Here is a 14,013-nt window from a genome sequence, read left to right as displayed (position 1 = left end):
AAAATAGTATAGCAATCTCAAATAAATTTATGTTTATTGTAGAAACTAGAAAACCCATTTAATTTTCGTTTTATACATGCTCATATTTATTACTGTTTTGTCATTGGAATTCACATTTGCTACTATACACAGAAATCGATGTTAGCTTATTTTCTCATATTGAAGTGTTGGAAAGTCATTAATGATTTAGGCTTCGTTTGGGACGGCTACAGTTGTCGGTAAAGCAGGTTGTGAAGTTGTTGTCCAGAAAGCTACTTTATAAAGTTGTTGTACAAAAATCAATAAATTTTGTTTGGCTAGTATAACTGCCGAGCTACTATGTTGTTGTTGTATAACAATAAATTACCTTGATGCCCTTCTATATATTAGCATGAAATTTTTTTATTAAATATAAATGTTTTTAAATTTACATGATAACAAACTAATAATTCTAAATTCAAATCAAATATTTATTTTAATTTTTTTTTAAGTTTATATATCAAAATATTATAAATTTTTGACTTAAATTTTTCTATCATACTTCAAAATAATTTGTTCAAATTTTACTATTATAAACAATTTTTTTCATATGTTTTTTAAAAAATTATATCAAGAAAATACTTAAATAGATTTTGTGTGCATCAATTTTTTTATGAAATCTGCATAGCTGCTATTGTTGTTGCTCCCCTTCCCACTCTCGCCGGTGCAAAGAAAACCCCTCCCATACACCCGTAGAACTCCAAGCGCCTCCGGCCTCAGCTGCCCAACCTCAATAGCTCCGTCAAGCATCGCCGCTACTACGTCCATCGTCGGCCGCATCGCCGGCTCTTCATGGAAGTAGCACAGCGCAATCCTCACCACTCTCCCCAATTCCTCCTCCGTCGCCTTCCCCTCCAGCTTCCAATCCGCCAGCTCCAAATACCTCCCCTTCTAGTGCAATTCCAATGCAATCATGGGATAATATCCCATCTCGCCATCGCCGGTGCCCTCGATCGACCACCCTTCAGCCACCATCGACCAATTCCTCCTCCCTCAAATGATCTCCAGAAGCACCAATCCAAAGTTGTACACATCCGTCTTATCAAATATGGCTGAATTGGTGAGCCACTCCGGTGCGAGATACCCCAGTGTCCCCCTCATTGTCGTGAAGAGCCTGGACTGATCCGTTGACGACGAGGGAGAAGCAGTCTCGCACAAATGGGGGCATTTACGACATTTTTTTCTCTTCAAAACCACGGGAAGCAGCGGACCGCGAGAGGCAGCAAAAGGTCGCGGGAAGTAGCGATAGGCCGCAAAAATTTTTCTAACTTCGTTTTGCCGCAATGTCCCAAATGAGCATTTAACATTTTTTTATAAAGCAACGTAGCCGTGAAGCCGTAACAAACCAAGCCTTAGTGATTCTCAACTTTTTAAAATGTTTTAAGGTAAAATATTAATTTTTTACTAAATTTTTCTTTAAAATGTTTATTGTAATTGTCTACATAATTATATTTATTTCTAAGAAATTATTTTTCTTCTTATTATTTATTTTTTTATAATCAGTTTCAGCTGAATTTTTTTTTTCAATTTTTTGATTTATTGTTGTAATTTGTTTTATCATTTTCAAAATAATTTATTAAAATTTCACCATTCTAATTATTTTAATGTTAATTTTGATTTATAGGGTGTCTGTCAACTTACAAAATTTGAGCATAATTTCAGATTAAATTTTAATAAATACTGAGACAATTATTTTTCTCTCTATCACTTTTTTGGTTTTAATTAGTGTCTATTTCTTTCTAAAATAGAGAGACAAATTGCAATGTAAATTTTATTGTGCATTCATGAGCTTTTATTCCAATTGAGAAAACATTGTTAATTTTGTATTAATCTTTTCTCTAAAAAATTTCAAGTATCTACTGAATTATAATTTTTTTTAATAAATTATTTTTTAACTTAATTTTTCATAATTAGTTCATTCCTTTTTTCTAATTTATTTAAGTTATATTTCTCAACACTAACATCTGCAAGAGCCATTAGTCACATTATGAGCTTAATGAACAGACTGAATATGAACATGTATTAAGCTGAATAATAGCATTTCTCAAATATTATTGAAAATGCTGCAGCTATTAAGGTCAAGCTTCTGTGGAGATAAACATTTTCTTTAAATATTTTATATATTATCTGAAATTCTGAATAATAAGATTATCCAAGTCACAACAGTATTCATGCATATATGAGCTAATGCCAAGACAGGATATGGTAGATTTCTATAATTGGAGGGCCATATATATGTGTACATAATCTGTCCACATAAAAGCTTGGGATAACTATTTTACTATTTAACTTTCTAGTACAAAATTTTTTAAGTTAAAAAATTTATGCAAAAAATTACTTTAAGAAATAATAGGAAGACTGTCCTAAATGAAGCATAAGCCTATAAGATTGCAGGTGCCATTTGCTATCACAATAGTATAATTTTGTTGGTAAGACCAACATTAGTTAATTTTCAAATTTGACGCACTATCAAAGCCACCATCAATTGCTTAGGCTTCCCTACAAAAATTTCTGATAGAAATTGTACAACTCATGCTTCAATAATAAAGTACAAGGAGAAATATTGACAAGTATGGCAATGTGAAATGCAATAAATATGGCAAATCATTTACTGATCAATAACGAACAAAACAAGTTCTATGGCCTGAATAATCAAATAAGTATATATATAAATCTTCCGTCCTGGCAACAGATCTGGCAATTAACAGGCAAATGTTTTCCTGTGAAACAGGACTCATCGCTCAGACAAAATGCTCCTAGAGAATTTTCACAGCTTTTGAAGTTGCAAAAGAAAAGAGATTATTACATGCATAGTCCAGGTCTTCAATAGACACTATGTACAATTTTATACACAATATGTATTAATATATAGACTGTGTACAGTGTGGCCCTTTTCTATTGGAGTCTAGATAATATTCGGATTCCGCATATAATAATTTCTTGAAGAAAGACTTTGAATCTATACAAAAAACATTATGAGCTTAACCATAAGAACCCTCTCACCACACAAAACAGTTCGTTTAAACAGCATCAAGCGTCATGCAGGTTTCTGTTCGGGTTCATTATCTTGTACAACGTTGGCTTCAGGTGAAGAAGGATCGGCAGACTGGTCGCCATTCTGGCTGCTTTCAGGATGAAAATTTATAGGGAACTTTGTAACACGAGGTTTGTCTGCTAATATATTCCTTTGAACTCTATCTATGGAGACTCGAGTGGGAGGTTCTTCCCTTAGTTGATCATCTTCATAATCATTGTTTACATAGTATCCCACTCTTATGAATTCCTGGCCAACATAAGAGCAAGTTAGAAGCAGTACAGTCACACCAAGAATGTCTTCTTCACGGATCTTTGCTGGGTCCGGTGGATCTGCCTGAGTGCAAAATGACAATGTTAGCTTCTTATAATGATGAAGGGTCAGTTTGGGGTAGCTTTTTCAATGTTTGTTGTTTTTAAAAACTTTTATGATGAGAAATAACTTTTTATAACCCAAAAGCAAGAAAGTTGATATCTAATTTTTTCAAAAGAGAAAAATTGCCCCAAACAAACCTTATAGATCAAAATTTAGAAAGTATTTGCCTGTAAGACGAATCGATAGTTGCCCACATTAAGAGGACCAACAAGAACGCTTTCTAGGAGTTGGTCATATGTCTCATCTTCAGCAGATCCGACATATATAAGTTTCCATTCTAGATCTGTGAGAAAATGAGATGGGATTGTAAAACATAGCCAACAGGTAACCCAACGACTTAAATAATTTTGTTAAGTACAATCAGGTCTGCCGGTTTTTTTAAGATCTAATTTTTGGCACAATATAATATATGTGAAAAACTCAAGGTAGAGTTCAGAACTAGCAGTGCAAAAAACACATAAAAGGAAGGATAGGCACACCCGTACTGGTTCACGTTGCAATTCTTATTAAGTATCTCAAATCAAATAAAGACAATTCTTATAAGATTAAAAAAATGGAAAATAGAGCCTTTCTGGGACGAACGAGCCTTGAAGTACCATCTTTAATTGCACAAGAAGGCATGACAATATTTCATAGAAGAGGGATAGACTCAGCTTTACAACATTTCAAGCTTATAGTTAATTTTGTTAGTTCTACATTAAACTCACATTCTATTCTTTTTCTGTAGGCCAACATTATGATCCACTCAATGGAGTGGTTCATTGTCTTTTTTAACAACATTATGATTATATTTTCTGCATACAATTTAATCATTTTTAATGGAAAGATTATAGAATAGGTGGGTACAATGATTAGAAAAAGAATTTCTATTGCTTGTCTAAAAAAAATTAAATGAAAATGTGAAAACAAATTAGGAAGGACGTAAAAAAAAATTAAAAAAGGAAGGTCATAATTATTTTATGTTGGAGAGATAAATAATACAAAAAGGACAATGATAGTAATATATAGGGAATTAAATGTTAAACTAGTTTAGTGAATATGATTAGTGAAGAGATGATGATTTTTGTGCCAAAACACTAAGGAAAAGCATACAGAGGAGAATCTTCATCGGATTTCGATTCATCTTAATACGACTTATAATCGAGTGCCATGATTAAGAAAAAAAAGTATTGAAAGTATGTTTAAGGTATTAAAGATAGGTAGGATAGAGTATCAACCAGTGTTATAAGTAATATTACATACTAAACAATTTCTAACTATATCAAAATTACTTCAACAATTAACATTAGGTTTGTATCCTTTAATATTGTTTTATAAGTTGCTTATTAAAGTGAGATGACTTGATGTATGATTTTTGCAAATGACAACTCTAGTAAGTGGCGCATCTACTTAAATAGATGGAAAGTTAAAAAATGTAACACCATATTGAAAAGATAAATTACTTAAGATTGATAGATAGAACAAAGACTAAGTATATGATATGTAAATTTAATTGGTGCAATAATAATAATTATCATTCAACATTATTGAAAGATAGATACCTTGATGGCATAAATTTAAGTATTTTGAATCTATCATATGTAAGGAAAATGATATAGATAAAGGCATATAGAATTAAGGTGATTGAAATGGATAAATGGCTAAAAAAAGTGTGATAAGGGAATATCAAGGAGATTTAATGAAAATTTTATAAAATTATAATAAATCTAACTAGTTGCATAAATTCAAATGTTGGGCAGTCAAAAGTATCTAATAGACAACATAGGCATGGTAAAAATGAAAATATTAAGTTGAACATATTTGCAAAACTATGATAAATATTTCATTGATTAATTATATCAGTGACATAGTTGGAGTAACATAATTGAAGATAAAAGGATAAAAAATATATTTTGATGGTTTGGACATGAACAACAGTATATATATATATATATATATATAATACGTTTACCACTTATATAACTCTGTAAGAATGAATTAAAAAATAAGAATTCACATAGCCACCAACCCTAAATAGTTAGGATAAGATCAATGACGAGCTATTTAATTTTTATTTAATTTTGTTTTTGGTTCTTTTATCATAATGGGTAATGAAAAAATAAAAAAATGAGTAAAATCTCTATCCTGCAAATACTATTTCTCTGTAAAGATTCATCATACATAATAAGATAATGTAAAAATTTCAACTTTACCTATTTACAGTTTGTAAGACATTTATTTTTTCACACAACAAGACATTATAGATTAATGTTATATTGTATATCAACAAAAAGTACAGTTCATGATCACAGACTAACCATGTTTAACAGAATAATAAAAAGAAATGTTATACCATAGCCTTTTTTTTTCCTAATACGCATTGTTTGTCTAATGCTTGCTGCAGAATTTTTTCTTATACCAGCACACGTGTAAAGCATCATCATCATGGCAAACACAAAGACCAAACTATACAAGTACTATATTCCTGGTGAGAGTATGGTAAAAGATTTAAATAAAGTTGTTGAATAATTTCTTGAACATATGACATCATTGCGTTAGATAAAATTGCCATTGGAAATAAAAGCCCTTCATTTGGAAGAGATTAATCTTCTTAATTTCATCGTTCCACTTGAATGTAAATCCAGGATAACAATATTGAAAGCTCATTCAGAGAGAAATATCAAGTAATAAAGATAACGCACTTAAGTGCAAATCCACGAAAGAATATTGAGAAATCCATAACAAGAGAAATATCTTGAATAAATGAGGATAGGAAGACTATTCGAGCTTTGCTATGAGTTTGAATATCTAAAAAGAATTATTGCCATTATGTTCTCCATGTGCCAATTGGTTGCTATGAAGTTCCAATTTGCTAGCAACCTAATTAGAACAGTAGACCAGAATATCTAATGGGGACATCAGATCTTAGAAAGTTTATCAGAGGTGTGGCCGCCGATCTACAGCCACGATTAAGTCTTTGTACTTTTGACTTATTTTATGTATTTTCTTATTTATGTGTCGTTTTATTTGTTTTATGTTATTTTATTTCTCGTTGTACCCTTCTAATAAAGGGATGTCGTATGTAAGCCCCAAGGGCATGATTATCTTTTATTTCTTGAGTCTCATGTACAAGGCTATTTATAACCCCTTGCTTTGTTTTTGAGAGTTAATGAATGAATGATTTATTAAAATTTTTTCCTTGCATCAGTTCTTGTGAGAGATTGAGAGTTTGATTGGTGAATCCCTAGGAGAGGGAGCTGGGATCACCCACCAATCTTGGAGACGGCCAAGTTCGTGGTTCCTTATTTTGCCTTCCCCAAAAACCCTCCTTCCCTCACCTAGCCGCCGGCCAAGGTCATCTCAAACTCTTGCCGCCGACCAACTTATGCTCCCTCAACACCACATAATCTCTCACCTTGGCTACATCCCAAAACCTTGCTTCCTTGCTCACCGGACCACTCTCCCCCATCTCCACACCCCACGGTTTTACCCCTAACCGCCGGCCCGAGCTCCTTTGGCTGCCAAATCCACCCTCTGCCTTCTCCCATGAGTTTCCTAATTTGGTTGAGGATTCATTTAGGATAATTTTGAAATTCAAATCATTTGAATTTGAATTCAAAATCTTTCATAATTTAACTATTTTATTTTAGGAAAGTATTTAAGTTAAATCTAATTGAATTTCTAATTCAATATGGATTTAAAATAAGTCTTTCCTAATTCCTAAATCCAAAATAGGAAGCCCCAATCAATTGTCCCCAATCCCCTCCCAACCTTGATACCGCCAGCCCTCTTCCCCCTATCCCATTAATTCCCTCTTAATTATTTCCTAAACCCAACTCTCTACTTAGGAAATAATTTCAAATCCCCCAATCCTCTCTAGCCGAAATTTCCAAGGCCCTCACACCTCCTTATTTCTTTCTAAAATCTGAAATTGATATTTGGAAAATAAATCCCTAGCCTCCCCCCTTGCCGCTGCCCTCCCCTCTTTCATTCCCTTTTGGGATTATTTCAAATTCCAATTCCCCGCCTCTCCAAAAATCTGAAATTATTTCAGATTTTATTCATTCTCCCTCTCAAGTCCAAAGTAAAACCTTTAAAACCTCTTCTCCCTTGACCGGCCTCCGTTTACCACCACCACGTCTCAAGAAACTTCTTTCTCTTTAACAATAATCAAAGATACTAGCAAACTGTGGGAAGACTTCGTCCATTAACATCTATGAATGGCCGATCCGGAAATTGAATACGGCCTAACCTACGACGAACACGGGTTTGTGTGCATCTTACATTCAACCTTCTTCGACGTCAACTCGAGGGTCGACCACACGGTGGAAGATTATACCGAGCGGATCTTGGATACCTTGGTGGAAGCCATCGAGGAGCAATTGGAGATTGTCGAGTGGAGGATCGCCACCGATCCTTGACGAAGGTTTCCTACGCTTCCTGTTCTCTTATTTCTTGAGTCTAACTTTTCTCGTAGTATTGATTGTAGTCACAAAGGCCGACCGTCGCCTACTTATGGTAAGCTTAGTAAACGTAGGGTTTTGAGCGTATTCATGTGCTTGCTAATCTCACTGTTAGACTAGGGATTTTTATTGAAACTACTACTCCGGCATAATGTTGTTTTCTAATTTATTTTGAAATTTCAAATCTATGGTTATGTGACTTAGCCTAAACGGGCGTGACCCCTCTTACGTTTTATCCCGATGTTTTAAATGCTTGTTTTCTTCGTTATTTTCTAATCAAAAGTTGTGCAAGATCTTACTAAATCATCGCATTCATACGTAGTTCTACATCAATATCACAAATTGGAAACCATCAAATCACGAATATTACACCTTAACAGAAACAAAAATGAAAAATCACAAATTGAGCAACAAATGACACAATCATAACTCCTTAAAAATTTTGTAGTAACCAACTTAATAGAAAAGAACAACTTGAGATATTTAAAATGCACAATATTCATACAAGACCATTATCTAGAGATGCAAAAAGGTTTGCATTCATAACATTTGTGATTGCTTCAGTATTTATGAGCTCCTCATAGTTGGATAAGGCTCGACATGCATCCCTAAGAAGGAAAGCTTCATAGATCCATTGGCATCATTGTCATAGATATGTAAATTAAAATGCCAAGAAGTCATGAAAAATCATCTTATAAACACATTTTTCCCCTTATGCAAAGAAAAAAAAAATCACTTGCAATGGACCTCTAAGCATATCTTCAAGTTGTCACATTTTCTAAGGCATAAACCTTGAAGCATGACCTTTTATAAAAAGGATTGTCAAATGCAAGCTGGGATGAGATGCACAATTTAATGAACAGAAGTTAAATTTGACTTTCACAAACCATTAGTTTCAATGAGTAATCAACTCTTTAAATGAAAATCATACATACATACATACAACATGCGCAAATGATAATTTAACAATCTTCTAATAAAAATATTACATAGAAATTCAAGATTACATATTCACACAATCGATTATAAACTTACACCGCAATAAAAAAAGTGAAATTATACCAAACTTAATAACAAAAAGTCACACAAGCAAACAAAGCACTAAAATAGAACAAAAATTGAACAAAGAAAAGAGATAATTAAAAAATAATCATGGACTCAAGCAGATAAAAGGAGATAACTTCCATCCAAAATACTCAATCGCCAATATCACTAAGTTAGAAAACATTATTAATATCTCTGCAGCTGAATTTCCTCAATCTCCAAATTATTTTCCCTAAAGATTATACATAATTATTTCCCCTTATATGTGATCAAATTTGGAATCTTTAGATTTAATCAAGAAATTTTCCTCATATATCTTCATCCTGTCACTGCCTAATATAATATAAAGATGAATCTCTTAGATCCTTGTAAAGAAGTCTTCTCATAGGATTTTCATTCCCTCTCTACTTGTGGCAGTATCACTTGGATAGTTTGGGTGGCCAGCAGAATCGACCGGCAAAGGCAACAATTGTGAGAAAGGCTGTTGGTTGTTGGTCAGTATTTTGTGTCCAAGTAAAGAAGGAATGTTCCCTAAGGATGATCGTATTCATCAGTGGAGGTCAGTGGGTGTAGGACCGTAGGTCTTCGGTGAGGAAGCTAGGGCATGCAGCAAGGGTGGCTTGAGCTTTGCTTGAAGTGGTGATGATTCTAGCAAGCTTTTCAAAATGGAGAGACTCTACAGGCTATTGCTATGCATGAGGGAGAAATAACTTTACAAGCTCTAAAAGAAGTATATAAAAAGGCTACAAATATAGGATATTATATATCAATTGTTACTTGAAAAAAATGTTCCTTGACCAGGAACTACTGAACGCTTTTTCCAACTAAACATTAATTGACCAACTCTTCTCTTAAGCAAAAAATGCCTAATCCAGAACTGTGCTAAAGCCATGGTTGAGATCCCTCATTAATTCCAGAACCTGAGAACTTCCAAAGAACCAATTCTATTTTTAATCAATATGGCATCGCAAGCATGTGATTCCAAGCATCATCACATTCCAAAATCACGTTATCTTGAATACAGAGATCTAAACCTCATAAAGTATTCATCATGACTAGCACTACTCATTGCAATTTTGCCGTTTGGTCATGATACGATTCCTCCAATCACTCAACTGATTTCTGCACTTCCACTTTATTTTAACTGCTTCACTATCATGACGCATATGGCATATCCTCTAATTTCCACAGGCTAGGGAAAAACTTATGTCTGTTAAAAAAGGTCAGAATATGACAAACTCTGATTGAGATGATTAGGATGAATAAGAGCCAGCAATCCAAATCTAAATGGAATTTAGTTGCAAGATAAATTCCAACGATTTGAAGTAACAATTTATGTTACAGATTATGGTTACCTATCTACTAAATTTAAAAATATACAAATTAAAATGGATGACAAAAACATTTAGAAAGTATAACATGATAATCAATAAATCAAACAATTTTAAGCAAGATCAAACAATTTTTAAGCAAGATGCTAAATTTAAAATTTCATTGTATTTCAAGTACAAAAAACCTTGCAAAATAGATAAAGTGAACAAAGTGCCCAAGGACAATTATTAAGAAATTAAACAATTAAACTAGTTATTAAGGTTTTCATCTCATATCTAGTTGAATACAGATTAGATTCACCAACTCATGCTATCACCTCCTCAATCTAGAAACTTCACTAACGGGTCAAATAAACTAACAAAAAATTAAAACCAACCCGATCAGCAATTTACACAACCAAATGGAATACAACATAGAACATTCATAAGATTCCTATACACTCAACAAAACCAATATCAGATGCCAAACACCCACCCTTCCGGTTATTAGTTGTCGGCTAAACACGCAGAAAACAAGCAACGAAAACCAAAATGGAAGAGATTCGCACCATCCGTGAGAGGTACGAGGCATTCATAGGAGATCTCGAACTGAAAAGGTTTGAGAAATGCCGCCGGATTGTCGAGAACAGCCACGTTGGTTATGTTCACGGCGCTCATGGCCAAAACCCTAGATTGGGCAAAACCCTAGATGATGAAACGTTTAGCTAGAGTTTAGAGAAGAAGAGGAAAACTGGTTCATGAGAATGAGTCGGCTGCTTGGATTTCGGATTTGCAGTTATGCTGCCCTTCCTAAGATCGGAGAGGGGAAAGGAGGTAAAGAATGAAGGTCTTCCACCCGGAGGATGAGACCGCAAGGAGCAAGGAAATGGTGTTGAGATTACCGGCAACAGCCGGTTTTGGTTTCAGATGGCGGGTAAGGACTTGGCGGGAGAACTTTTGCGTTTCGTTTTTTGATTGTGCGATTGGCGGTGAACTGTTTTTATTTTTCAGAAAAAAAAAATAAATTATTGAATATATTTTAAAATAGTATAATATAAATTACTTAAATATTATATTTGTACACTCCATATGACTTGTCATGGTAGTTAGCAATTGACAACAATGGAACTCGCTTCCTACTTGTTCTATAAATAAGCTCGCTCAGAGACCAGCCCCTCTAAAAAAATAGGGGTAGACAACCCCACCACATATATTTGTCTCTTTAATAATAAGAAAGCATCTACCATAAGGGTGCTCATGTTGTTTCCCAACACATTTAGGCTATGGAGCTTGCCTTCCCCATAGCAATAACTTGCTCATCTTCCTCTCATAGGAGATCCTAGGCCCCAAAGACAAGTTGCTAATGACTGTAGAGCAGTCACCATCCATAAGGCTCCTCTACTTGGAGCTAACTAGCGGACTCACTCCATTCTCACTCAATAATACCAAATGGGCTCAAGCAACACACTCCACTTAGGATCTATTTGAGATAGTGATAGGAAACATTTGAAGATTTCAAGTAAATCCTATCAATTTCGAAAAAAAAAAACAAGAAACTCTTCCTAACTTTAATGAAAACAAAAAATAATAATAATTTCATTCCAAGAATCAAATAGAACGAAAAAAATATATAAGATAAAATTTATCCTCTATTCGAGAGAAGGATCTTTCACTCCTAAATCTCTAGACGTCGCTACAGCCTAAAAGAAACCTAAACCTAAGAGATCTCAAATTTCCACCAAATTCAAGATGGCCTAACCCTAGGAAAACAAACTATTTAATGCATGTAAATCAAAAGAAAATCCCTAAATAGTCCATACATTAAAATTTCCCTCCCTAAAAAATCTTCCTAAACAGCTCACGCCCGCGTAGGCGTGCGTTCAGTGTGTACAAGAGGCGAAAGTGTCCACCTCTGTTTGCATAAACTGATCCCTTCAGATCGGTTGGACCGGTCTAACAATACTCCCCTCCTAAAGATCCACCTTATCTACATGGTGGACAGACGACACCCCCTCCATTTCTTCTTTATCACAAACAGTAAGAACCTAAAGAGTTCAGTCATTACACCTATGCCCTGACATATACCTCTCGTCACATCTAAAATAGATCCACTTAGCCCTCTTCTCTTATATTTATGTTTCTGTGAGCTTCTTGAAGTTGTCCCCAAGTCTTCCTCCGGTAGTCTTCTCCTATGAATTCTCTCTAAGAGTACCTGTGTTCGTTACTTACTTGCCAAAAAGGTGGTGGTCATCCTGTACGAGCCTCCTGAACCACTGCTTCCTGCTTCTTTTTCTAGGCACCTCTGATCCTCCACCAACTGTGCTAACTCCATGGACTCTCCCAAGTCCCGAGGTCTCATCAATATCTAACTGTTGCGTTGATCTTTGGTTTCAGTTCCTTCATAAAGTTTCCCTCTAATGCAATCTATGGAAGCTGATCCAATCGACTAGCAAGGCACTCAAATTGCTCACGCTACTCCATCATTGTCCCCTCATGCATCAAAGCGAAGAACTGCCCATAGAAGTCCCCTCCCCTGCTTGTTTGGAAATGTTCCAACAGGTAATCCTTAAACTTCCTCCAGGTACTTATTGATCGCATCGTATCCCTCCATTGGTACCATGCTAAAGCTGTCCCTTGCAAGCACATCCCAGCTATCATCACTCTCTCCCTCTGTCAATCTGTTGATGTTAAAGTACATTTCCATCTTATATATCCACCCATAGGCATCCTCTCCTTCAAAAATAGGCATCTTCAGCTTCCTTACCCTCATATCGCTTATGTTTCCTATGTTTCCTTCATAATTTCTTCTTCCTCAAGAGGGTGGTTCCCCCCAAGTGTCCCAATCATCCATTCTACATTCATACTCAGGCCTTCATCAAATTCTCGCTTTCTCCTTTCAAAATCAGCACCCCTTGTATTATAACAAACCCCTCCCATTTCAGATGTAGTCCCTCTTTAGTCATAATTATCTTTTTCCCTTTCGAATTTCTTCCCTCTCCTCTCCGAATCATCGCATCTTCATTCTTGCTCCACCTCCTCACGCTTCTCCCCATACTCCCTACCTGGCTCCCCCATTGGAACAGGCTCCATGGGAGGCATTCTCTCTTTTCCCTTTTGAGTCTCCACCTCCTGATCTTCCCTTTGCCTTATTGAATAAGAGTTTTCCCCATTTCATGGGTTGTCGGAGGCTTCCCTCGCCTCTGACAATGCCATTTTGGATTGACCCTGAACAACTTCTTCATCATCTCTCCAAGGATGGAAAATTTTCCATCCATCTTCTGGTGGATGGTTGAAATTTGACTTTTGACATCTGAAAGTTGAGTTTGGAGAGATGAAATTTTAGTTTTCAAATGTATGATCTCCCATTCCACCAATTATACCTTTTCCCATGCTATTGGTACCCGAATCTAGGCTTTAAATAACAAAAATGGCCAAAAACAAAATAGTTTCTAGCCTTTAAACAACATTTCGATGAGTGAAACACAACAGAAATTAGTGAGGAGACTTCAATTTCTTGTAAATAAATTGCTTTGATGCCAATTTGATAAGAAAAAACACTTGTAGATCTCAAGTATTTCATATCAATCTTTAGAAAATAACGAGAATTCTCTACAAAAATCCACACAAAACGTTGAAAATAGTATATAATATGTATGATTTGATGAAATAGATGAAAATAGCAACATACAATTGATCCTCAATTCGAGAGGAGGATCAATCTCTCTCAAATCTCTAGATGCCGCTAGAGCCCAAAAGAAATCTAAACCTACGAGATCTCAAAATTCAGCCA

General features: G+C 34.9%; 1 protein-coding gene across 1 annotated transcript; it reads right to left on the bottom strand.

The window, feature by feature from the left end:
* Positions 1-2,670: 2,670 nt before the first annotated feature.
* Positions 2,671-11,170, bottom strand: LOC110102206 (probable histone chaperone ASF1A). The gene is made up of 3 exons (XM_020830427.2): positions 10,793-11,170; positions 3,595-3,710; positions 2,671-3,388 (listed from the first exon to the last, which is right to left on the bottom strand). The coding sequence occupies exons 1-3, from the start codon at positions 10,899-10,901 to the stop codon at positions 3,056-3,058; spliced, it is 558 nt and encodes a 185-aa protein (XP_020686086.1). The 5' UTR covers positions 10,902-11,170; the 3' UTR covers positions 2,671-3,055.
* Positions 11,171-14,013: the final 2,843 nt, after the last annotated feature.

The sequence above is a fragment of the Dendrobium catenatum genome, unplaced genomic scaffold, assembly GCF_001605985.2.
Source record: "Dendrobium catenatum unplaced genomic scaffold, ASM160598v2 fragScaff_scaffold_747, whole genome shotgun sequence".
Taxonomy (NCBI): Eukaryota; Viridiplantae; Streptophyta; class Magnoliopsida; order Asparagales; family Orchidaceae; genus Dendrobium; species Dendrobium catenatum.
Note: the sequence above shows the minus strand (reverse complement) of the source record. Positions and strands in the feature narration are given on the sequence as shown.